The sequence below is a fragment of the Leucoraja erinacea genome, chromosome 15 (genome assembly GCF_028641065.1).
Source record: "Leucoraja erinacea ecotype New England chromosome 15, Leri_hhj_1, whole genome shotgun sequence".
Classification (NCBI taxonomy): Eukaryota; Metazoa; Chordata; class Chondrichthyes; order Rajiformes; family Rajidae; genus Leucoraja; species Leucoraja erinaceus.
Window position 1 is genome coordinate 35,577,084 of NC_073391.1, and position 26,979 is coordinate 35,604,062.

At 42.4% G+C, this 26,979-nt stretch overlaps 1 protein-coding gene across 4 annotated transcripts in view; it reads left to right on the forward strand.

Annotated features, from left to right (window-relative positions):
• Positions 1–26,979, forward strand: part of sh3pxd2aa (SH3 and PX domains 2Aa) — a 121,021-nt gene that overhangs the window by 59,963 nt on the left and 34,079 nt on the right. For all 4 annotated transcript variants that reach the window (XM_055647165.1, XM_055647164.1, XM_055647166.1 and 1 more), the window contains 2 exons: positions 5,927–6,058; positions 22,921–23,034. In XM_055647165.1, the coding sequence (XP_055503140.1) occupies positions 5,927–6,058; positions 22,921–23,034 (246 nt within the window). The remainder of the gene's footprint in view (positions 1–5,926; positions 6,059–22,920; positions 23,035–26,979) is intronic.

Here is a 26,979-nt window from a genome sequence, read left to right on the forward strand (position 1 = left end):
CCTGGACTTCCCTAACATCGGGAACAATCTTCCTGCATCTAGCCTGTCCAACCCCTTAAGAATTTTGTAAGTTTCTATAAGATCCCCTCTCAATCTTCTAAATTCTAGAGAGTATAAACCAAGTCTATCCAGTCTTTCTTCATAAGACAGTCCTGACATCCCAGGAATCAGTCTGGTGAACCGTCTCTGCACTCTCTCTATGGCAATAATGTCCTTCCTCAGATTTGGAGATCAAAACTGTACGCAATACTCCAGGTGTGGTCTCACCAAGACCCTGTACAACTGCAGTAGAACCTCTCTGCTCCTATACTCAAATCCTTTTGCAATGAAAGCTAACATACCATTCGCTTTCTTTACTGCCTGCTGCACCTGCATGCCTACCTTCAATGACTGGTGTACCATGACACCCAGGTCTCGCTGCATCTCCCTCTTTCCCAATCGGCCACCATTTAGATAATAGTCTGCTTTCCCGTTTTTGCCACCAAAATGGATAACCTCACATTTATCCACATTATACTGCATCTGCCAAACATTTGCCCACTCACCCAGCCTATCCAAGTCACCCTGCAGTCTCCTAGCATCCTCCTCACAGCTAACACTGCCCCCCAGCTTAGTGTCATCAGCAAACTTGGAGATATTGCCTTCAATTCCCTCATCCATATCATTAATATATATTGTAAATAGCTGGGGTCCCAGTACTGAGCCTTGGGGTACCCCACTAGTCACTGCCTGCCATTGTGAAAAGGACCCGTTTACTCCTACGCTTTGCTTCCTGTTTGCCAGCCAGTTCTCTATCCACATCAATACTGAACCCCCAATGCCTTGTGCTTTAAGTTTGTATACTAATCTCTTATGTGGGACCTTGTCGAAAGCCTTCTGGAAGTCCAGATACACCACATCCACTGGTTCTCCCCTATCCACGCTACTAGTTACATCCTCGAAAAATTCTATAAGATTCGTCAGACATGATTTACCTTTCGTAAATCCATGCTGACTTTGTCCAATGATTTCACCACTTTCCAAATGTGCTGCTATCCCATCTTTAATAACTGACTCTAGCAGTTTCCCCACTACCGATGTTACATGTTCCATTCTTTGTGTTCCAAATGCTCTCATTAACCTAAGATAGACACAAAATATTGGAGTCACTCAGGCAGCATCTCTGGAGAGAAGGAATGGGTTACGTTTTGGGTCGAGACCCTTCTTCAGACCAATGTCACCCATTCCTTCTCTCCAGAGATGCTGCCTATCCCGCTGAGTTACTCCAGCATTTTGTATCTATCTCCGGTTTAAACCAGCATCTGCAGTTTCTTCCCGCACTCTCATCAACCTGTTGATCAGATGCCTTCATCAATAGCTTATTATCAGTTAGGCAATCCTGGCCTCACTGTGTCAGAGATATTCCTTTAGTTCTATACATCTTTAACATGCTTTCTGCATTTTAAAATAGCATTTTCTCTTTCCTTGTTCTGACAAAGCCTCTTTGATCTGAAACAATACTCTCCCCGCCCCACCCCCTCCATTTTTGCTGTGCTGTTTCCAGCCCTTTCCTCAATATATTAGGATAATAGGGTTGACTGGATTTCTCCGTACATGGCCAGTGTTTTTAAGATTAACCAGGATCGCAAGGTGTGTGATGTGTGTGAGCAGAGTACAGAAAGAGCCCGTGCCAGCACCTTAGAGCCAGGGTCCTGCCGTGTCTGTAGTATTTGCACACAATGAGTATCAGGTAATTGCCTGTGACCTAAGAAACATTATATTTCTTCTCTATTCCCTTGTTTGCAAGGCTTATGCTTGTTATTGTTGGATTGAATAATCTTTGTCTTTTCCTTTCTGAAGAATGATCCTGACCCAAAGTGTCATTGTCCATTTCTTCCATAGATGCTGCTTGACATGCTGCATTCCTTCAGCATTTAGTATTTTGTTCAAGATTAATGCATCCAAGTCACTTGTCACCCATTTACTTTTGACTTTTCCCTTCCCAGTAAGAAGCTGCCCTTTTCTATTTGCATCAGATTCCAATATATCATTTCTGAGTTTTGCCTGCTGAACAATTTACATTCTATTTAATTTAGTTTAAACTATGTCAGGTTAAACTAAGTTAGTTTAAACTAGCTTAAGCCAATGGAATCAAGGGATATGGGGAGAAAGCTGGAATGGGGTGCAGATTCTGGATGAGCAGCCATGATCATTTTGAATGGCGGTGCTGTCTCAAAGGGCCCAATGGCCTACTCCTGCACCTATTTTCGAAGTTAAAGATGCACTCTGTGTGTCAGTGGAACCTATGTACCTTCAAACAGCACCCAAAATATCCAAGTACTGACTCATATCCTGCTCAGATTTGCTGCCACCATTTCATTTATCAGTTCTAGCTAACATCATAAAACTTGTTTGTAAATTGGGCCGGTTTATAATTTACTCCCTGTTATTAAGGAGTTCAATTTAAAAAAAGTAAATTTCTTGAAATCTTTTCACAAATTCTGTATGTAGCCAAGAGCTTGTCACTTTGCAACTAGTATACACATGTGATATAGGAAATCTTGCAAGATGTGAAAAGCTTACAAAGCAAAGATTGAATCATACACTCTTACCTGCAACGTTGGGTTGACACCTATGAGGTAAATGTCATAGGCATCGAAGAAATGAGAATGAATACAACATAGGCAATTACGCTCACCCCCATGTCCAGAGATCCTTGAACGTGGCAGTCCAGATAGATAACGTGGTTAAGAAGGTATGTGGGAAACCAGCATTAGCTTATCATTGAACTGAGTACAGAACAGGGAGGTCAGACCTCAACTGGAGTACTGCATGCATTTTTCATCACTACAGTATAAGAAAGATGCAGCGTTGAAGAAATGCAGAGGAAATTCTCGAGGATGTTACCTGGGTTGAAGTGGTGTAGTTATGAGGGTAGACTGGAGAGGCAATGTCTGTTTTTCCTGGAGAGGCGGAGGTTAAGAAGGGACGAAGTTAAGAAGGGTATCCATATTTTTGACTGCATGAATCTTTTCTTATCAAAGATGAATAACACGAGAGGCGGGTACAATTCCAATGATTAAAAGACGCGTGGGGCTAGATGAAGTGGACAACTTAGTCAGATGAAAAGGGTCTCAACCCATTCCTTCACTCCAGAGATACTGCCTGTCCCGCTGAGTTACTCCAGCATTTTATGTCTACCTTAGTCAGATGAGTTTGGCTGAAGGGTCTCTTTCCATGCTGTATATGTTTGATTCTTTCACAAAGGCATGTTGGCAATCTATGATCATTCCCTGCCTTTCTAAGTGATCATTAATCTTCTTGTTCAGAACATTTTTCCAGCATCTTCTTGATGTTAGAGCTCACAGGTCTTTTGTTACCAGGCTGCGGTATTTCTTCAAATGGCGTGAGCACATTGGCTGTCCACCAGTCACCAATTTGTCCAGCCAAGTGCTAAAAGTCTCAATCAGAGCCCTGAATTCTCTTCCCTTGTCTCCCATAACCGACTGGGATGAATCCCATCAGGCTGTGGGGATTTATTCATCTTTCAACCCACCAAGGCATTGAGTATGTAGAAACAGAAAACTGCAAATGCTGCTTTGCACTAAAGGACACAAAGTGCTGTAGTAATTCAGTACAGTTCAGTTTATTGTCACGTGTACCAAGGTACAGTGAAAAGCTTTTGTTGCGTGCTAACAAGCCAGCGGAAAGATAATACATGATTACGATCAAGTCATTCACAGTGTACAGATACATAAGAGAATAACGTTTAGTGCAAGGTAAAGCCAGTAAAGTCCTATCAAAGATAGTCTGAGGCATCCCGATGAGGTCGATAGTTCAGGACTACTCTCTGGTTGTGGTAGGATGGTTCATTTGCTTGATAACAGCTGAGAAGAAACTGTCTCTGAATCTGTGTGCGTTTCACACTTTTGTACCTTTAGCCTGATGAGAGAGGGAGAAGAGGGAGTGGCCAGTGGGAGACTGGTCCTTGATTATGCGGCTGGAATTGCCAAGGCAGCAGGAGGTGTAAATGGAGTTAATGGAAGGGGGGTTGGTTTGTAAGATGTCCTGGGTTGTGCCCACAATTCAGTAGGTTGGGCAGCATTTCTGGAGAACATGGATAGGTGACATTTTGGGTCGGGATCCTTCTTCAGACTGATTGTGGAGGGGGCACGCAGAAAACCGAGGGGAGGGAATCGAGTATTTTCTTTCCTGCACTAGACCTTCATCTGCCTCTTTATGTTCCTTAAACCTGAAGATTACAGTTAGGAATTGAATCTATTTTCTTCCTAAGAAGTTCCTTTTAATACCTGTCTCTGGTTTTCCTCCCGCATTGATTGATTCTTTATTGTCACATCTACTTGGCACAGTGAAATTCTTTATTTTGCATAAAATACACAAGTATGCAAAGAGTCGCCACGTAGAAGGCACCGACAAAGTTACAAAGTATTTAATATAGTCCCGATGGTCCCTGTTCTGTCTCGTCCCCCCCATCCCCCAGGCTGAGTTCCTCTTTGTTCTCCTGGAGGACCCCTCATATGCTGGGTCCCTCTTTGTTCTTGGTGGCGTGTCCTCGACTGACTGCCGGGACTCGTATGTTAATCTCTATTTGTACGGCGAATCCTTGGGTTTGGATGACTTGCCTTATGGACATCCAACATTACACATATCCTCCCAAATATTTTTAAAGCATTTTTTTAGTTGTAAAGTGTTTGCGGTGTTTGTTAGCTACTGGATAGAGTATATTTTCCATTAGCTTAACTGTGGCTAAAAAAGAACTACAATAAGCTTACATAGAATCCTACTCTTAAGGGTAGCTATTGAAATTGGATGTTTCTGACTTGCAGAGAAATCGGCTTACAGACTTCGGCTTAGGAACAGAACCTTCGCTTAACCTGGTGACTGCGGGTACATTGGTGCATTAAAATGGGAGTGGAGGTGGCTTCCACAGTTGTGTGTGTGGAACTCGGTGATAGTTGATCAAGTTACTTTGGATTACGATGCGTTGGAATGAGGGAAGGTGCTTTGCTGTGAGTGTACGTATGTGGTATCACGCAAGTTATGAACTGGGCCAGGTTTGCCTGGTCTTTGTTCTTTGCTAATGTAACTTTAGAGATTGGTCTGCGTTCTTGGACGTTGTCAGTAAAAACAGTGCGAGTATGATGAGAGTGGAATGAATTCTGGGAGTAATTGATATTCAGTCAGGAGACAATAAATACTTTTGAACAACTTCCAGGAAAAGCCAACGTATACAACCCAGTAAAACAGCTGCTGAAGAATTACACGAGGCCATGTTTGTCAACATTTGGAGGAGGTGGACTGGACTGTTGAAACAGTTTAAAAGCAGACTCCATTCTAATTCAAATCATTGAGTTAAAAAATTTGTGAAATTAAATAAGAAAACAGTTAATCAGATAACCGAGCAGGGAAATGCAGTCTTTCTGTGACTGACTATTATGTAAACAGCTTGCCCTCCCTGGACCGTCCCACTCATGTGTTTCTATTTAAGGAGCAGCCGATTGCCATTGGTGTTCTCATCCCCCACACTGCCTCTGGTCTCTCCTTGGCAGAGAGAGACGGGACGGGCTGTTTATTATTTTTAACTGTCTCTGTAGCGGCTGCTGGCATTCTCCCTGATTATGTGTGTGAGATGAAATTGAGAATTGTGGATAATTTGAGTCCTGTGCTAACATCTCTTTCTGGATTAAAGCTCCAAGGATCCTAAATTAAATGCAATCCTGAAGATTTGAATGTTGGGCGATGCAGCTGAGGGGGTGGAAAGAAGATTCTATATGGCCAGATCTTTAGGAATATTCTGTACGCCGAGCTTGAGTTCTGATTGGTTGAAGGGTGCTAAAGATTTGGCCTATCATAAGTGGAATAGACTGTCGCTCGCAAGGAGCCATGGCTGCAAGTTGGCTGACAGCTTGCTTTTTCCCTACTCCAGGTTCGGAGTCTGTGGCGGAGCCCATGGTTCTGGATCAGTATATGGTGGTCGCTAACTACGAAAAGCAGGAGAACTCTGAGATCAGCTTGAAAGCAGGGGAAGTAGTGGATGTTATTGAAAAAAGTGAGAGTGGTAAGTAAGATAAATAACTTTTAAAATCTTGATTCTCTCTCTCTCTTGTTCTCTCTCTTTTGCTCTGTCTCTGTCTCTCTCTCTCCCCCTCTCTCTCTCTTTGCTCTCTCTCTCTCTCTCTCTCTCTCTCTCTGTCTGTCTCTCTCTCTCTTTCGGTCTTGATCGCCCTATCTCTTGGAACTTGCTTTCTCCTTTGGAAACAATATTCAAAATGTGCAAATTTAATTTCCACACTTGCCGGCTTGCCTGCTTGGACACTGGGCTCGATGCTCTCTCTCTCTCTCTCTCTCTCTCTCTCTCTCTTTTGCTCTCTCTCTCTCTCTCTCCCCTGCTCTCTCTCTGTGCCTCTTTTTCTCGGACCCAGCACTGTACATTACTTCCATCTGTGTCTGCCTTTGGCTGAGTGTCAGGAGCTCCCTGTTGCTTTGGGCTCCAGGCCAAGATCTGCCTCTCTCTGTAGGAATGTCTGCAAAATTCTCTCTTAATTAACAATATAAAATTGCTGTAAACACAGTTAATATCACAACGCTACTATCAGAATGTAAACCAGCCCCTGATAATCTGCTTCCTTGAAATGAAAATTTATTCTGTTTCCTAGTCCCTGTCCTATAAACATAAAGGTCACAGTTTGAAATCGATCTGTTCTTTTCCTGAAAATTCCTCATAACTTTGGAACTTTGGTCTCTTTTTTTCCCCCTCCGTTTGTTATTCCGTATTTCTTTATTGGTGCGATAAAACTGGAGTGGAGGTGTCAGTGTGTGACCTTAAACTGCTTTCCTGTGCTGTCTAATGAAATATTTGTCTGTGCAGAGTGCTTGGCTGTTGTACTAGAGTCAATGTTGCCGTCAGTGTTTGAATAGAGGCAGTCGTACAGCTTGTGAGCTGCATTGTGTCAGTGTGCAATGTAGTTGTTTATAACAGAATCCGGCTGTGTCAATGATGCTGCAATCGGCTGTTTTCCTTTTTTTTTACACAAGGCACACAGAAGGCATCCACAACCTTGACATTACACATTAATAATAATGTCCTTCAATCAAATCAAGGTACAATAGAATTAAAGTGAGAACTGCAAGTCTTTTAAGAATCCATGGAAAAATCTATTTCACAAAGAACTCGTTCAACAAAAGTATTTTGGTTTAAGTATTTTCCAAAAATGTGGGATTTACTTTACCGTAATGTTTACCCTAATACCTTTCGTCTAATGTTTAATTAGCCATTTTCCATTAGTACAAACAGTAACTGGGTAATCCAGTACTTCATGTGAAGTGGTTGTGTAATCAGTAGGTGTAATCTAGCAAAGCGTAAATAGGGAACTGGATAATCCAATACACCATGAATGGAAGTTGAGTAATCTATAACGCCATGCAAAGTAATTCCACTGTGTTCAAGAAGTGGGAAACCTAGTATAGCATCTGAAATGGGTAGTCACAGTCAGAAGTAACTACACAATGTAGTATAGTGGAGCCACTAGAAACTGCAGATGCTTGAATCTTGAGGAAAAAATGCTAGAGGACATCTGGTTTGAGATTTGAAGGGAAAGATTTAATAGGGACCTGGGGGGCGTGTCACACGACGCGTGGTTGATGATCCCAGTGAGCTGCAACTTACCATGGCAGCAGGCCTGGCTCGCCTGCCTCAGAACCAAGAGAGGGACGCCGCTGGGCCCAGTCCCTGCTCACCCCGAACACCTGGAACTGGAGAAGAGACAGAGGGAGTCGTCAACAGTGGCGGATGCTGGACAAGGTCGGCTGTGGGCGGTGCCCCTTGAGGCACGAAGCTTGAAGATGGACCAGGCAAGGACGACGGTTCGTGGGACAACCTGATGCAGCCATTGCCTCCATCTGGCCCTGACGTCAGCTGCAGCTGGGACTGTAAAAAGGCTCCAAAACCTGACTACAATTGCATAAAACTCAGTGGGCTGTTTCTTTGCATTATGTGCTATTGTATTTGTGTGTGGCGATAATCTCGCACTGATCTGGATACAAAAAAAAATCTCATTGTACCTTGGTACAGGTGATAATAAAGAAACCATTGAACCATAGGCGACTTTTTCACAGAGGGTAGTGGGGATATGGAAGAAGATGTCGGAGGTAGTTGAAGCATGTACTATAACAACAATAAAAATATATTTTGGATAAATACATGGATTGAAAAGGTTTAGAGGGACATGGGTCAAGCGTGAGCGGGTGGGACTAGTGTAGACAGGGTATCTTGATCAATATGGGCAGGTTCGGCTGAAGGGCCTATTTCCGAGCTGTATGACCGAGTCTGTGAAGTTAAAATTGACAATCTGCATGGTAAGATTAGAGAATCGTCCGGGCTGAAGCACCATTGGGAGGGGTAGGTATTTATCGGGGTATGAAACAGGAGATGTGACCTTAAGGTCACACAAAATGGCTATGGGCCTTTCTGCTCGACTTATTCCTTAAACTGAGATGTCTAATTATGCTTGTCCCAATGTCTTGCATTTTTCCTATATTCCACTACTTTCCTATCCATGTACTTGTCTAAATACTTTTTTAAACACTGTGGTTGGACCTGCCTCTAACACCACCTCTGGCAATTTGTTCAATGTACTCTCTACCCTCTGAAAAACTCTCCTTTAAATATGTTCAGCAAAAATATATTAATATTATATTTTCTATTGTATCTCTGTCTGCTTTGTTGTCACCTTCTCCTAGCTAATAATGGTCTATTCTACAATGTCCTTGATCTGCATTGCTTTTGATCTCATACACTTCCTTATCTCTGTAACTCCCTCTCCCCTGACCCTCAGTCTGAAGACGGGTCTCGACCCAAATGTCACCCATTCCTTCCATCCAGAGATGTTGCCTGAGTTACTCCAGCATTGTAAACCAGCGTCTGCAGTTCCTTCCTTCTACTTCCTTCCATGAAGCCAAGTCTGCATCCACGCAGCTAGCTCTCCCGGGATCCCATGCAATTTAACCTTCCAGAGCATTCTACAATGCCAAGTGTTATCAAGCGTCTTACTCTCAACGTCTATGGCCATGCCCCCATCAATCTTCTTGGTTACTTCTCCAAAAAACACAATCAAATCTGTGAGACTTGATACAAATCCATATTTACTATTTCTAATCAGCTTATCTAAATGCATATACTGGCACTCCCTGTATTACGTAACACAAGTCAGAATCACCAACCCCACCCTTTGCTGGTATTAACTCAGAGTGAAGAAGGGTCTCAACCTGAAACATCGTCTGTCCTTGTTCTCCAGAGAAGCTGCTTGGCCCGCTGAGTTACTTCAGTTTTTTGTATCCGTCACTAAGAATATTAACTGTCTCAGTGATATCCGGTTGAGTCCTGGACACTTTCTGCTGTGCTCGGCCTTCTGGGTAAGCACCACTGCCATTGCCAGCATGTTTCTATGTGTACTTGAGTGATCGTATAGTGTTGTGGAAATTACCAGCTGCCAGAATTGTGTACGTCAGTGCGAATTTACGCAAGATGCCTCTATGAATGCTGGAGTAACAACGGATGAGGCAGCATCTATGGAGAGAAGGAATGGGCGACATTTCGGGTCGAGACCCTTCTTCAGACTGTCCATAAATCTATTTCTTTCAGAGTCTTCTTGCGTATGGCGTGCACAGCCTAAAGTTTTAGGTCAAGGATAGACATTCAGGCCAGGACAGCATCAGTTACTGGGTGGATGGCTTTGATGCCACCAGGGAAAAGCCTCAGTGAGCAGTCATTCACGATGTGTGGGAAGGTCTGGTCTGGATGTCCGCGGTCGCAAACAGGGCTGTCTTGTCATCCCTCACTTATGCAGGTGATGGGCTGTTTTTGCATGGAGGGTGCAGATTCTGTGGGGTCTGTGATGACCTTTTCATTTCAGACCTTTCAGAGTGTCCATATATCTTATTCCTCAGAATCCTCTCCACTAACTCACCAACCACATCTTTTAGGCTCATTGGTCTATACTTCCCAAGCTTTTCCTTGTAACCCTTTATTGGCCAACCTCATCTAACACCTCACCTATGTCTAATGATGATTCATGTCATCATCTGAAGAAGGGTCCCGACCCAAAATGTCACCAATCCTTTTTTGTCAGAGATGCTATCTGACCCACTGAGTTATTCCAGCACGTTGTGTCTATCTTCGATGAATCGTATATCTCCGTCAAGGCTCCTGCAATTTCTTCAGCTTCCAACAGCATCCTTGGATATATCTGATCAGGCCCAGGAGATTTATCTACTTTTGTACACATTGGGAGTCTAGCACCTCATCGACAGTGGTATAGACTGTCCTCGTCATTTCCGTTAACTGTCTCAAGCTTCCCAGTCTTCCTGTCTCTCTCGACAGTAAAAACAGAGGAGAAATACTCATTGAAGGAATTGCTCATCTCCGGTGGCTCCTCACTTGGGTAGCCACTTTAGTTTATGAGGGGCTCTACTCTCTCTTTCGTTACCCTCTTTACCCTAATGTTCTCAAAATACTTTTGGATTCTCCTTAATCTTTTATCTGATGAGCTATTCTTTGCCCCCTTTTTTGCCCTCCTGATTTTCTTCTTAAGAATACTCCTCAGTCACTAAACTCCTCCAGGGATACACTACTGCCGACACCTGGACCATGCTGCCTTCTTCTTTGCCAAAGCTCAATTTCTCTCATTCAGGCTTCTTTACTCCCACCTACCTTATCCTTCACATTAACAGGAGCATGCATGCTTTGAACCTTCAATATTGCACTCTTAAAAGCATCTCACTTTCCAGACATCCCTTTACTGGCAAGCAACCTACTTTTCTGAATTAAATTCCATCTGCCACTGCTCTATGCAACTTTCCAGCTTATCTATGTCCTTCTATATGTTTGGGAGACCATTCTCGCTATCTACAACGCCACCAATATGTAACGAGCAACAGAGGATTCAGCAGCTATCCCGACAGTGTGCCACTAATTATAAACTTGCAGTGAGAAAAACAACTCTCCACCAATACCTTGTTTCTCCTATGACCATGACAAGTTGATTTTGCCAAAATACCTTAGATCTTGTGTACCTTAATTTTCTGGACCAGCCTGTCATGTTAGACCTTATCAAAAACCTTTGCTAAAGTCGATGTATACCATGTATACCCACCTTGCCTGTATCAATTTTCTTTGTAACCTCTTCAAAAAGCTCCATCAGTGGCTGCTGGATTGGAATGTAATGCAGGGTTGAACAGCCTCCTGAGCTATAAATTCCTGTGCACTGTGCTATTCCTGGCCACACAGAAGGAACAACTCAAAGCAGAACTCTTTAAAGAAATACCCCCTGGAATGTAATTGCAGTTCATTTGAAGAACTTATAAGCTCATGTATTCAGTCTCATCTGTTTTTGTTTTTTAAGCATTCATGACTTTTATTGGTAATTCTTTTTGAATAATGTCAAGAACCAAGTGGAAAGCACAAAACACACGAGTGATCTTAATGTAGGACCAGCAGAAACCTGCAAAAGGACTGTTTATACATTTACCTTGGCTGCAGCTTCCTCCTGTGTACAGGCAAAGACTGAAAAGCATGACTCTGGTGAAAAAGACCAAGAGGTGCTCCTCAGGGTAATGAGAGGACCGATTATAAGACTGCGTGGACCGGGCTATTTTCAGGGATTCGTCAGAATTCCTGAATGAACATGGGGATGTCATCACCATTTTCATCAACTAATACATGGAAACCCTACAGAAACACTTTGAGTCTTCCCTAATCCGAAGCCCTGCTTGAACCAGATTTGAAACCTGCTGAGGGTTATATTTGCGGCAGATCGTCTCCAGGGATGCAAGCAATCCAGGTACGATCTCCACTACAAGCTTGAAGAGAAAACTTTGAGCTAAGCTGAAATCACAGACTGATGCTCAGCACCAATGGTAGGGCATGTACACCATATCTCCTCCTCTGTGAAACTGGATAGTATAAGTGTCAACACGCATCAGGGGGATGTTTTTTTACACAGGCGGTGATAGGTTCCTGGAACGCACTGCCAGGATTGGTGGTGGAGGCAGACAGATAGTGGTGTTTAAGATGCTTTTGAATAAACAAATGATGCGCAGGGAATGGAGGGATATGGATCATGTGCAGGCAGATGAGATTAGTTTATCTTGGCTTTGTTTTTGGCACAGATACTGAAGGCCAAAAAAAGCCTGTGCAGTACTGCTCTATGTTCTAAAGGTATTAACAAACAAAAAAGGAATGTTGAGGCACATCAAACAGCATGAGACGATGACAAAAAACTTAAATCAAAGAGCAAGACTTAAAAAATACTTTAAAAGAGGAGAGGAGAGGAGAGCCTTAGGAAGCACATTCCAGAACCTAGGTCGTTAATAGCTCAAAGCGCTACCACCAATGAAAAAAATAATCTGACTGTGTGCAAGTGTCTAGATTTGACAGAGTGCAGATATCATGAGTGGTAGACAGTGAGTGTTAGACTCGGCCCATCCATCATGGGCACAGCCCTTCGCAACATCAAAACCTCAAGAAGACAGCATTTGTTATTGTGTCTCCATTGTCTAGGTAAGGCCCTTTTCTCATTGCTACCGTTGGGCATGATGGTTAGAAGTCTGAAGTCCCACACCACCAGGTTCAGGGATAGCTACCTTACAACAACCATCAATTTCTGGAACCGACCTACACAACCTGAATCCGATATCTGCAATGGAACATTATGGACCACCTTATCACTACCATGAACTTGTGTTCTAATTACATTTTGCACTAATGTCTTGTCTTTTGCATAGTCTCCTACTTTTCACTGTCTTGTTGTTGTTTGAGGTTTTTAGATATGCAGGGAATGAAGGGATATGGATCACATACAGGAAGAGAAAATTAGTTTAATTGGTATCATGTTTAGCACAGATATTGTGAACTGAAGGACCTTTTCCTGTGCTGTACTGTTTAAAGTTTCAATGGTTCTATGCAGAATTTATGTGTAATTTATGTTTTGACTGGTGTCTGGCTCTATATGTTTGTGATGCTGCTGCAGATAAGATTTACATTGTACCTGTACCTCATCATACAATAAACTCCATTGTCTTAACCTCAGACTCCTCACTTTAAACCTATTCCCCCTGGTCTTAGACATCTCTGTTGGGCAGACAGGCTTCTTATTATCTTCCCTATCTATGCCTTTCACACTTTTGTACACCTCTGTCCGGTTCGCCTCAGTTTCCTACCCTACAAGGAAAATAAATCCAGTCTATTTGCCTCTCCTCTTATCTGGAACATCCCAAGCAACATCCTGGTGAATTTAACTATGATAATGCTTGTCGGAAACACCCATTTTAATTTCAGATTATCAGTGCAAATCTCACAGCCAGAATCTGCTGCCGGCATATTTATTTGAACAATTCAAATCTTTGAATTCTTTACTCAGATTTTTGTACTGTATGACATTTCCACTTTTATGTCAATAATAACATTCTGATATTTGGCTTCTGCAGGTAACCCCCAATACATGAATCAATATTCAAGGCAGTGTTGTGCACTGAGTGCTGCATAGTCTCTGATATCATGTTGCATGCAGATTCTATTCAAAACTTAAAGTGGCTTGAAGTGAAATTTTCTGCTAATTGTTTTTCCAGAGACTTCTCAGTGTTGTTGGTAGAATTTTGATTTCCATGGAGACAGTATTGAGCCATATTGATTTATTGGGGTTTGTGCATTATGACTAAAACACACATTTGTTTTTGTAATGCTCTATTAACTGATGGAATGCTTCTTCTTGAGAGTTTGAGCTTTGCATTGAGTTACTTGTATCCAAACTCTCGATGTTTCTCAGAATGACTAAATATTTCAAGCATTTTCTTTGCAAGGTGAGCAATCTCTGAATATCTTTTCCTGAGTGAATAATGGTGATGCTATTTATGATCTCCATCGGGTGTAGTGGGAGATGGTTAAGTAGCCAAACAATGTTTCAATTGACAAACACAAGGAACTGCAGGTGCTAGTTTTCAAAAAAAAGGCACGAAATACTGGAGTAACTCAGCGGGTCAAGCAGCATTTCTGTTTGAAGTAGTAAGTTAACGGTTGCGGATTCTTTACTGTTTCTTAATTAGTTAAATCTTGGGGGTGAGAGGAGCGGTACTGATTTGAACAGCAATGCTAATGCCTAGAACACATGTCAAATGTCATGTTTTATTCAGGGACTTTCAGTACTATTTTAATGTTGAATTTCACAATGCTACTCATACATTCATTTAAATTTTATGACTGTCCTGTTCATGTTATTTTATATTACTTTCTGCATACAATATTTTCTGGTGAGTATTTATGAATCTCAAAAATCTAATGCTAAATGAAGGCATTTGAAGGCCAAAACTGTTGTGTAAGGATTAAAATAGGATCTGAGATTTGGTGGTAAACAGGTTGATGGGATTACTACACAGATGCTGAGGGCGGGATGAGATGATGAGGGAGTGATGATTGGTAATCTAAGATGTCCAAATCTGAAGTAGTATATGACAGAAGCAGGACATTTGGTCCATTATATGTGCTAGCTCATTGCCAGACTTAACAAATAACATCATCTTGTCTGCTATTTTCCAAGATGAATTATTTAATTATTGGTTTAGGTGCAGTGGGGATGGCAGGTAATTTGGTACAATGTCCTCCTGCAGGATGTGGGAAGTCGGGGAAACTGCTGGTACCCCTGATGACTACACTTGTGGAAATTGTGTCCAGGTGCAGCTCCTTAAAGACCACATTAAGGAACTGGAGCAGTAGCTGGATGACCTCTGGATCATCCAGGTAAATAAGAGCTTCTTGGACAGGACATATAGCGAGGTTGTCACACTGAAGATCCAAGACTAAAGAAGGTGGGTGACCCTGAGGAAGGGAATTAGACGTGGAGTGGAGGTGACCCCAGTGTACCTCATCAAAACTGGTACACCCTCATGACACATCAAGGTTGAGCAGCAGTCGCAGGCAGGGCTGTGACATTAACCTTACTACGAAGGCTCGGCAAGGAAGGGAGACGTCTGGCAGAACCATAGAGGTAGGCGACTCTTTAGTTAGGGGTACAGACAGGAGATTCTGCCGGAACACTCGAGATTCCAGGATGGGAAGCTGCGCCTCTGGTGCCAGGACCCAGCACGTGTCGGAGAGCGGAGGGGGAGCCGTGTGAAGTTATTGTGCATGTTGGCACAAAAGATATAGGTAAGAAAAGGAAGGAGGTTACTGCAGTATAAGGAGTTGGGTAAAAGGCTAAAAAGCAGGACCTTCTGGGCAGAGATCTCTGGATTGCGTCTAGTGCCACATGCTGGTGAGGGTAGGAACACGAAGATAGGGCAGATGAATGTGTGGCTGAGGAGTTGATGCAGGCGGTAGGGTTCAGTTTTCTAGACCTTTGGCACCTTTTCTGGGTCAGAGGCGATGTGTACAAGGGGGGAATGGGTTGCACCTTAACTACATGGGTGGGTTTATGCTAGATTGGCAGAGGGGTGGGATTATTTTACAGGACCGAAGCAGGTGAACAGTAAAACTTAATATGGAGGGTGATGAGAGACAGTTTAGTGGGCCGAATAGCAAGAGAAAGGCGGGAATTAGGAAGGAATGTTGGTTTAAATTGTATTTGCTTTAATGCAAGAGATGTGACGGGTAAGGCAGAAGAATTTAGGGCATGGATAATTACGTGCGATTGGGACGTTGTATCAGTCACGGAAACTTGGTTAAGAGAGATGCAAGTCTGGCAGCTCAATGTTCCAGGGTACAGGTGCTTCAGGGGAGACGGAGGTAGGTGGTAAAAAAGGAGGGGGTGTTGCGTTATTGGTTAAGGAGGATGTCACGGCAGTGGTCAGAGATGACATTATGGACGGTTCGTCTAGTGAGGGTATATGGATGGAGCTAAGGAACAAGAAAGGGATGATCACCTTGTTGGGAGTGTACCACTGGCCCCCAAATAGTCCATGGGAATTAGAAGAGCAAATATGCCAGGAGATTGCAGGCAGCTGTAGGTCTAATAAGACTGTCATAGTGGGGGATTTTAACTTTTGCAATATTGACTGGATAAAAGGTTTAGATGGGGTGGAATTTGTCCAATGTGTTCACAAGAGTTTCCTCTGGCAATCTGTTGAGGGGCCCACGCATGAGAGGGCAATGCTTTATCTAGTCTTGTGAAATTGGAAGGAGTAGATGAATGAAGTGTTTGTGGATGAGACTTTTGGGACAAGCAACCAGTGTTCTATTAGACAATAGACAATAGGTGCAGGAGTAAGCCATTCGGCCCTTTGAGCCAGCACCGCCATTCAATGTGATCATGGCTGATCATCCCCAATCAGTACCGCATTCCTGCCTTCTCCCCATATACCCTGACTCCACTATTTTTAAGAGCCCTTTTAGATTTAAGATGGTTCTGGATAGAGACACAACAGTCCCATGAGTTAAAATTCTAAATTGGGACAAGGCCAACTTTGAGGGTATGAGACAGGAACTCAGTCAAGTTAATTGGAGTAGGTTGTTTGAAGAAAAAGGAACTTCAGGAATGTGGGGTGTTTTTAAAAGTGCGCTGCTAAGAGTCCAGGACATGCACATTCAGAGTGAAAGCCAGGGCAGGTGAACATAAGGAAGCTTGGATGATGAGGGAAATTGAGTAAGGAGGAGGCATGGGACAGGTGTAAGCAGCTGGGATCAAGTGTATCCTTGAGGAGTTTCGGGAACTAAGGAGCAAGCTAAAGTAAATCAAGAGGGCAAAAAAGGTTCAGGAGATAGCTCTGGCAGAGAGCATTAAAGATCCCAAGTGATTTTACAAACACATAAAGGGGGAAAAAGGGTAACCAGAGAGAGTAGGACCCCTAAGGAATCAAAGCAGTCAACTCTGTGGAGCTACAGGAGATAGCAAGGTCCTCAATGAGTATTTCTCCTCTGTTTTTCCCATGGAGAAAGATGTAAGGAATGGGAAACCGGTGGCAAACAACGGACCTGATCATATATATCAGAGGACACCATGAGAAGCTAGAGAGTGCAGGTATTCTGGCTGAGATATACAGGTCGGCATTAAATACAGTGGAGCTGCTGGAAGGCAGGAGGGTGACAAATGATGTGAGGGCAGCAGGGAAAAGCCTGGGAATTACAGGACCGTGAGCCTGACATCTGTGGTTTGCAGGTTATTGGAGTGCATTCTGAGGGATGAAATGTACATGCATTTTGTTGGACAAGGGCTGATTTGGGATAGCATGGTTTGTACGTGGGAGGACATAGCTCACAAATCTGAGTTTTTAAAGATGTGACCAAAAAGTTTGATGAGAGCTAGCAAGAGATCCAAGGAGAGGTCGCTGAATGGATTAAAAATTGGCTTCTGGAGGCCTGTGACTAGTCATGTGACTAACATGGGCAGGACCTACACAGTGTATGATAGGGCACTGGGAACGTTGGCAGATGGGACTAGTGTATTTGGGGCATGTTGGTCGGTGTGGGCAAGTTAGGCCGATGGACCAGTTTCCACAGTCCATGACTGACTTTATTTTGAAATATAAATCCAATTTCTTGTTTAAAACCCTGCTGGAAGGTGATGTTGTGATACTTATCAAGTGCAGGTGATAAGCTTTTAATTATCAGCTTCCAAAGGTTATCAACTATCTCCTCTCCCCCAGAATTAGGCCAAGTCTACTCTGGCATTCAATCATGGCTGATCTATCTCTCCCTCCTAGCCCCATTCTCCTGCCTTCTCCCCATAACCCCTGACAACTGTACTAATGAAGAATCTATCTATCTCTGCCTTAAAAATATCCATTGATTGGGCCTCCACAGCCTTCTGTAGCAGTGAATTCCACAGATTCGCCACCCCCTGACTAAATAATTTGCTCCTCATCTACTTCCTAAAGGAAAGTCCTTTCATTCTAAGGCTATGATCAGGGGAACTAAGTTATAAGGAGAGAGAGTGCAAACTTGGACTTAAGGAGACTGAAAGGTGATCTTTTAGAGGTGGATACAATCACCTTTCAGTTGAGCATAGATAAGGTGAATGCGTCTTTCCCCAGTGATCGAAAATCAAGAGCGAGATGATATACATTTAAATTAAGAGAGGAAAGATTTAATAGGAACCAGAGGGGCGATTTTTTTCACACATGGGGTGACATGTATGAGGAACACATTTCCAGAGGATGCAATGGAGGCAGGTGCAATAACAACATTTAAAAGACATTTGTATATGTACATGAATGGGAAAGATTTGGAAAGAATATGGTTCAATGCAGGCAAATGGGGCTAGCTAAAATGGGTATCTTGGTCCACAAGGACGAGTTGGGCTGAAGGGCCTGTATGAGTTCTGTGTGTAACTCTATGAAATGGGTCAAACCCATGTACATAAAAAGATAGCATCTATTAAAAATGGTTGTATGCAGAGACTGATCATTTTTTTAAATCCAGGGAATGACCAGTTGCTACAACTTATTTTGATAGCAAGATTTGATGGAGAGCCTACTACAGCACAAAGCTCTCTATTCACAGTTCAGTCATTTTTGGCAGTTAATTTGGCTTGGAACCTGCTCTTCCTAGCTGCTGACTATGTAAAGTTCTTGAACCAATTTTTGAAACTTTTGGCTCCTGTTGTTACTGTAAAATTAGTGTAGCTGCAGTGGAACATATTGAAAGTCCAGAAGTCTGAACATCTTAGGACCAACATTATGATAGTTCTGAATCGCTAGCTTAGTACTTAGCAGTTCCTAGTCTTGGAATAATAGAGCACAGAAGGAAGCCAATCAGCCCATCATGTTTACCAAAGCATTTTGAATAAGATAACTTTTGGTCGCAATATGATCTGCCATTTGCCATCATGATTTGTAGTGAGAAAGAAGTTTTAGAATGTAGAATAATTATAGTCAGATCAGTGAGCAAAGATCTGTCAAATAGTATTCATCCATTAAAGTGAAATAATGCATGTGCAGAGGCATAATAAATCAAAGGAGTACACAATAAATGGTGGTATGCTGAACAGAAATAGAATTGAAATGTCAGGTCATACAGTACATTAATAGGCACTTCAGCCTAACCCGTCCAAGCCGATTAAGATGCCCCATGGCAACTGATCTCATTTACCTGCATTTGGTCTATTTCCATCCCAATCTTTCCTATCCAATGAAATATATACACAGATCATAAAGGTAGCAGGACAGATTAATTTGGTTAAGAAGGCACCAAAGGGTATTTTCCTTTGTTAGACCAAGTATATAAATAAGGGCAGAGGGTAGTTAGGATAAGGGCATACACACACATTGACTGCTATGTAGAATTCTAGTCATCACATTGCACAAGGATGTGATTGGATTGGAGAGGTTCATGGGAGATGTGAGGAATGGAAAAGTTTAGTTGGGATCAAGGATTGGATGGGCTGGGGTTGCTTGGGAACCAAGGGATATGAGGCTAAGGGAGGACAATTGATATGTGTCACGTTGAGAGTGGCAAATTTCACTTGGCACAAAGATTTAAAAAAATGAGAGAGCTCATTGACGATAATGTTGTGTCAACCAGTGAACATGGAAGTAAGTGCTTGAAATGATGGGAGAGGGAGAAATTCAGAATGCCATTATAGACTGAGACTTTATATCCTTGGGTAGAGAATTCCAAAGATGCACGACTGACTGAAAATTTTGCATTTCCATTCACTTTTGAATCATCCTATTCTTTACTTTGAAATATGACTGTAATCTCTATGATTCCTTAGCCTGGCAAATCATTATTCGCTTTTCAACACTCTGTAAGTATATTTCATTGAGATCACTCTCGTTCTTCTAAACTCTAAACTATGGCCCCAGTCTCCAAACTATGGCTTGCGGACCACATCCGACCATTTTATCCGCCCCGCCACGTTCCGTGCAGCGGGCTGTTTAGCGGCTTCTGTGGTAGCGTGGGAACTTAAACGTCAGTTTGCTGTAAGCTATCAAGTTGAGGGTTTGTGTGCAGCTGCTGACAGGTTACCGTCGATGGCCCCGGGGAGACAGTGAGGATCGGTGGCAGTGGCCCCAGTGTGTGGGTGGGTGGGTGTATGTGGGTGGGTGTGTGTGTGTGTGTACGGCCTGCAAAAAAATGTGCCAAATATATAATGTGGCCCTCATGCTGAAATGTTTGGAGGCCCCTGCTCTAGAGGATAAGACTGCACGTAATCAAACTCTCCTCATGATAAACTCTCTATCCCAAGAACCTATGTGGTGAGTAATTGCTGCACTCACATTATGGCAAGTTTATACTTATTTATCTAAGCATGGTCTGACCAACACCCTAAAGAATTGCAGCTAAACATTGATCCTCATCCTTAAATTCTCTCGCAATAAAGGGCAACAATAGAACTTGCCTTTCTAATTACCTGCTGTATCTATTGGCCTCTTAGCCTTCACTGTATTATGTTCGAAGACACTGAGGTCCTTTTATACATTAACATTTCCCAATCCTTCACCATTTGATAAGTAGTCAGCATTTCTGTTTTCTCTCCTAAAGTGGATAATCTCATATTTTCAACGTTGTACTCTTTCTGCCATCACCAGGCTTATTTCAGTGGAGCCTCTTTAAATTCTCATCACTGCTCATATTTTCATCGCTCTCGTATTCCCACGTGTCAGAAAATCTAGAAATGTAACATTTGGTCCACCCAGCCAAATCATTGGTACAGATTGTGAATAGTTGGAATGCAGCCACTGATCTCTGCCCTGCTTTAACTGCTGGCCACAGCCCTCAACTAATAAGAACACAATCATTTCTACTCAGTTTTCACTTAACTGGAGGAATTAACTCCAATTCCTCTTCCAACCCTCTTAATTGAAAGTCAACTGTAAGTCCAAATACACTACTTCCCTCCATTCACTCTGCTAGATACATATTGGAAGAACTCAAATGGATTAGTCCAACATCATTTCCCTTTTATAAATCCACTTTACTTAGTTATATTAGTATCTTCTAAGTGTCCAAGGTGCACAATTCCAACATCTCTGACTTGCTACAGTTTTTATAACCATTGAAAGGCCACAAGGTCCTTAGTGACTTGTAAGGTCCAGCACAATCAATTTGCTTTGTGCCTTTTCTCAATTAATTAGTAGAAGGATTTGAGGGAAAGGCGGATGAGTATTGCAGCAATTTTGTTTTCTGAACTGCAATCCCCACATGTCCTGGCAAATTCACTTCATACATATCTCTCTGTTCTTGCGCCTGTTTGTATTGTTAAGTTTATATTGCCTGATATTCTTCTGACTAAAATACATTGCAGGTTTGGGAGTTAAATTGCAGTTGCTTATATATATATATATCAGCTATGGATCTATGACATAAAATAATGCTGTAAATACTCAGTACTTTATGGAATTGAGATCTCGGGTGAATGAAATTTCATCATAATTGGGGTTATCAGAAGCATAATAGATTTTAAGATGCAGAGATGGGAATGATAGTAGTAAACAAATGTTGGATTGGAAGATGAGAGAGGTTAAATCGCAAAGAAGTTGGTAACAGGTCAAATAAGGGGACAGAAGATCAGCCAGGAGGAACTGGTACTGGTGAATAATTATCTAACATAACTGAAAAAGATCTGAATGCTGAAAGAGTGAATATAAAATGCTGGCATATCTGATCATCAGAATTGTTGGTCTCAATGTTGGACTCAGAAAACTGTAGCAATATGGGATATGGCTCACATGCAGGCAGAGTAGCATGGTTCAACCGCAGCATGTTTTGGAAATTCATTAGCGAATTTTGTTCCACTTTAAAGAATGGATCATCTTTGTACCTTCTGCCAGGCTGCGATAACACTTAAAATTATGGCAAATAGTGAGCTGTGAGTCCTTGATAGTTCAATCAATATTGAACAAATCTTTCAAGTTCTGAAGTAGGGTTTGACCCTAAACTATGGACCTGTACTAGTTTTCTCTGTTCTCAACACTCCTCGGAGTGCTGCCTTTCACTGTGAAGGTTTAACTTCCTAAAATGCAACACCTTGCATTTATCTGCATTAAACTCTAATAACCATTCCTCAGCCCACCTGCCCAAGATCCTGCGGCACCTTGTGATAACCATCTTCGCCAACTATCATTTCATCCACTTCAGTGACATCTGCAAACTTGCTAATAATGCCATATACATTCTCATTCAAATGTTGATATAACCACATATAAACAGCAATGGGCCCAGCACAATTCCCTAAGGCACACCACTAGTCACAGACCTCCAGTCTGTAAACAACGTTCTACCATCACCCTCTGCATCCTTTCATGAAACCAATTCTGTCCAATCTAGTCAGCTAGCCCCCCCTGGATCCCATGTGATCTAACCTTCCAGAGCCGCCTGCCACGTGGAACCATATCAGATACTGAAGTCCATATAAACTACATCTACAGCTTTGCTGTCATCAACCTTTTTAGTTACATCCTCAAAAAATTCCATCAGATCCCTGAACCATGTTCTCCCAAGTACAGAACCATGCGGATTATCCCTAATCAGCCCATGTCTATCAAAATATGCTCCTGTCTATCTTATGTGAAGGAGAGTTATTGGTGATGATGGAAGAGTGAACCGAAGCATGTAGATAAGCAGTTTCTTCAGAATGTTGAAATGGAGAGAAGAGGGAAGATGTATCTGATGGTGGGATCTCGCGTGAGGCTTCGAACGTTCTGGAGATGGATCATATCTTGTCTGAACGGAAAGAGAGTGTAGTAAATGAAGTGAATGTGGTTGAGGATCTTGGTATTTACCCTGGAGGGGAACCCATGGCTGAGGTAAAAAGAAGATATATTGGAAAATTGATTTGGAAGATGACCAGTGGTTGACCTGTAAACAACAGCTAAATTTGCTCTACATTGACACAACTGACATTTGACCGGATAACGTTTAGGTGAATCACATCTGAAAATATAATGACCCCACCGTTTCAATTAACCAAACATAATCTGCTCTTTCTATTTCAGGTTGGTGGTTTGTGAGTACAACAGAAGAACAAGGTTGGGTCCCAGCTACTTACCTGGAGTCTCACAATGAAACCCGAGATGACCTGGATATCAGGACAACAAGAGCTGGAGAGGGTAGGCATGCAGTTGCACTTTGCAGCCATTCTAAAATTCTGCTGAAAGGAGCAAAAGAACGTGCTTAACATTTTGGTGCACCAAAGTATCAAGCTTTCTTCAGACAAATCTAGCAGGGGAGAGAACTGGCAAAGAGTGGTAGAGGTGATGCAAAGCCTGGCAAGTGATAGGAAAATAGAGGTGAGAAGGGATGAATGACAGACATTGACAATACTGGCAACGACTCGGTGAAAGGAGACAAAAGAGTGTCAAATGTGGTAGGAAGAGGGGAGTGAAATGTAAGGTCAGAGGGAGGGATATGGGTAAACATTGAATTCTCCAATTTCAAGTAAACCCCCTGGTGCTCCTCTTTGTTCCCACCCCCACCGGTGCACGTACCGTTTCTCCCTCCAGCCCCCTCAACCTGTTCTTTTTTTTCCTCCTCCTCCTCATTTCCCCCATTTCTCTCCTAGTACCCCATGTTCCTTTCCTCAATTTTTTGCTCACGATTCCAGCATCTGCAGTCTCTTGTGCCTCTTGACTGAGCAGTATGATTATTAGACATATAGAGGACAGGGAGCAAACTTGGGCAAATGGGATTAGCGTATATGAGTATCTTGCTTGGCAGTGATTGGCCGAAGGGACATGGACGTGACTGGGAAACTCATGTTAGCCAAACCGAATAGAGGTAGAGGACATTTGTGACTAACGGGGTATTTGTTACATTAGTCTGCTTTTATCTGATCTCATTTTGAAGACAACAGAGAATGCTGGAATCTGGAGCAAAAACGCGCTGTTGGAGGAACACAGTGGGTAGAGCAGCATCTGTGGATGCAAAGGGATGGTTGGTGTTTTGGGTCAAGACCCTGCAGCGGGTGCTTCTGCAGCAGATGCTGTTTGACCCACTGACTTCCTCTTGCAGTTTTTTTTTCTTTAAGCAGACATCTTTGTGTTCAGATATTAATCCTTAAAGGTAGCACATCAAGCTGGTCAGATGGTTAAATGTCATCTGGGTCAATTGGTTTATAAATGCATTGAATATAAAAATAAAAAACAATCATGCTGAAAATTTGGTCAAGTCGGGTTTATGGCATACACAAGCCTGGTGAGGTACATGTATAATGAAAATCCTGTTCCTGCAACATCACAAGAACACAGACAACAGCAAAACATTAACAGAAATTTAACTTAAATGACTTAACATTTTGAAAAGAAAAAAAAACATTTTTTTAAAGTAAGTCTATTGCAGTGCAAGAGGTGTTCTGGTATTCTGCTGTCGAGATAGGGTTGCGGTAATGCTGGAAAATTAAAGAGCCTAATGTGGGACCTCCAGGCTTCTGTATCTCCTGCCCGATAATAGCAGTGAGAAAAGGGCATGGCCCAAATGGTGGTGGTACCTTCTTGAGGCAGTGCCTCGTATAGATATTTTCGGTGGAGCGGATGTTGTGCCCGCGTTGGGCTGGGCTAATTCTACTCCTCTCTGCAGCCTTTCGCATTTCTGTGTGTTGGAATTGCTGTATAATGTCATGTTGCAACTTTGACATGAGATTCCAGGCTCTAAATCAATGGCAAGGGATCGAAAATGAAGATGTTTTCATAGAGACTTCTAGGTCCTGACAAGTCTCAATCTGAAATGGTGAAAGAAATTGATGTCATAAATATTTTTAAAAGAGAGTTAGCAAGAACAACATGAAAGAACAAAGACGCCTTGATGTTCAAATACCCAGACTTAAGGACAACATGCAGGAAGAAAAAAATTAAATACAGCTGATGTTTTAAAGAATCAGTGCTGGTATATCTTCTGCAAGTTTCTTTGATTCTGAATTAATATCCTCACTGAAGGAAACATTGGCTAGGTAATAACAGATTCTCTGTTTCTCACCACTGGTATGCACGCTTCCAACAGCCTGAGCCCTATGGTCTTATTAACTTGATCGAGTGTTTGAGGAGATCGATGAGTGTAGGGCATGGATGTTGTCTACATGAATTTTTGTAAAGCATTTCATAAAGTTCCCCATGGTAGGCTAATCCAGAATATTAAGATGCGCAGGATTAGTAGTGACCTGGTCGTATCGATTCAGAACTGGCTTGCTGTTAGAGAGTTGTGTTGGAAGGATAATATTTAGGCTGGAGGTCTGTGACTAGTGGAGTTCCACAGGGATTTGTGCTGGGTCTGCTGCTGTTTGTGATAGATATAAATGACTGGGATGTAAATATGGACATGTTGATTGGTAAGACACCAAGATTGCTGGGGAAGGCCGTCAAAGTACACCGTGGGATATTGCTACAGAAATGGGCAGAGAAATGGCAGATGGGAGTTTAATCCGAGCAGATGTGAGGTGTTGCATTTTGGGAGGGCAAAATATAAGGGGAAATATACTATTATATACCCTTAACAGCATTGATGTACAAAGGGATCTTGGGGTCCAAATCCTTTCCTTACCAAATAGATAGTGGCAAAGAAGGCATTATGGTATGTTTGCTTTCATAGGTTGGGGGAAATAGATAGAGAGAAATATACTATTATTCGATACCCATTAATAGCATCATGATGATCACAAAGGGCCTTCTCTCCATCTTGGGCCACAAGGGCACATCTAACTCCTCTTAAATATAGCCAAATGAACTGATCAACTACCCTCTGTGGCAGAGAGTTCCAGAGATTCACCACTTCTGTGTGAAAAAAAGTTTTCCTCTTTCATAGGTTTCCCCCTTATCCTTAAGCTGTGACCCCTTGTATAACATCGGGAACAATCTTCCTGCAAGCCTGTCCTGAATTTGTATGTTTCTATAGGACCCCTCTCAATCTCCTAAATTCTAGAGAGTATAAACCAAGTCTATCCATCTTTCTTCATAAGAGTACTGACATGTGGAATCAGTCTGGTGAACAGGGCAATAATGTCCTTCCTCAGATTAGACCAAAACTGCACAGCAAAGGTGTGGTCAGAGGTAGAACCTCCCTGTCCTATACTCAAATCCTCTTGCTAGAATGATGCTTTCTTTACTGCCTGCTGCACCTGCATGCCTACCTTCAATGACTGGTGTACCATGAGGTCTCGCAGGGAGTTTAGGTGGACTGGAAGTCCTGAGTACTTTATAGGACTTTGGTTATGCCACATATGGAGTACTATGTGCAGTTCAGGTTGCTATTATTACAGAAAGGATGCAGAGGAGGTTTACCAGAATGATGCCTTGATTAGGGGTTATTAGCTGCAGGGAGAGGTGGACAGACTTGGATTGTTTTCTCTGGAACGCCAGAGGTTGCGGGGAGACCTGATAGAAGCATACAAAATTATGAGGCATATAAAGGGTAGTCAGTCCCAGGATGGAAATATCAAGTATTAGAGGGTTACACAAAAAAGTTTCAGCGGGTAAGCAGCATCTATGGAGCAAAGTTAAAAGGAGGGTATAGTTTTAAGAGCCAAAGTTAAAAGGAGATTTGCGGGGTGAATTCTTTTTACACAGTGGGTGGTGAGTGCTTGGAAGGTGCTACTGGGGTTAGTGGTTGAACCAGATAAGTTAGTGGCATTTGTCTTTTGGATAGGCATATGGATATGCAGGGAATGGATGGATATGGGTTATGTGCAGGTGGATAAGTGATGGTTTTGGCATCATATACGGCATAGACACTGGGCAGAAGGGCCTGCTCTGGTGCTGTACTCTTCTATGTGCTATGCTAAATTCCTTCACTAAAACTCTTCATCTCCCTTTCTTTACATACTTCTTGAAGCTATGTCTGACCAGACTGCGAAATGTTGAAATTCTCATTATTTAATATCGGGGCGCATTGATCAGTGAACAATTGCATAAGGAAGGAAAACTAGCTGAATTTGGTCTTTTATCATCTACCAGGTTCTATGTTACTCCACATCTACGTACCCCATCTCATTCAATGTGAATTAATACATTTCTGGTCATCACCTCATTCTATCGTTAAGGTTGTTGGCTCCTTGTGTAATTTGCATT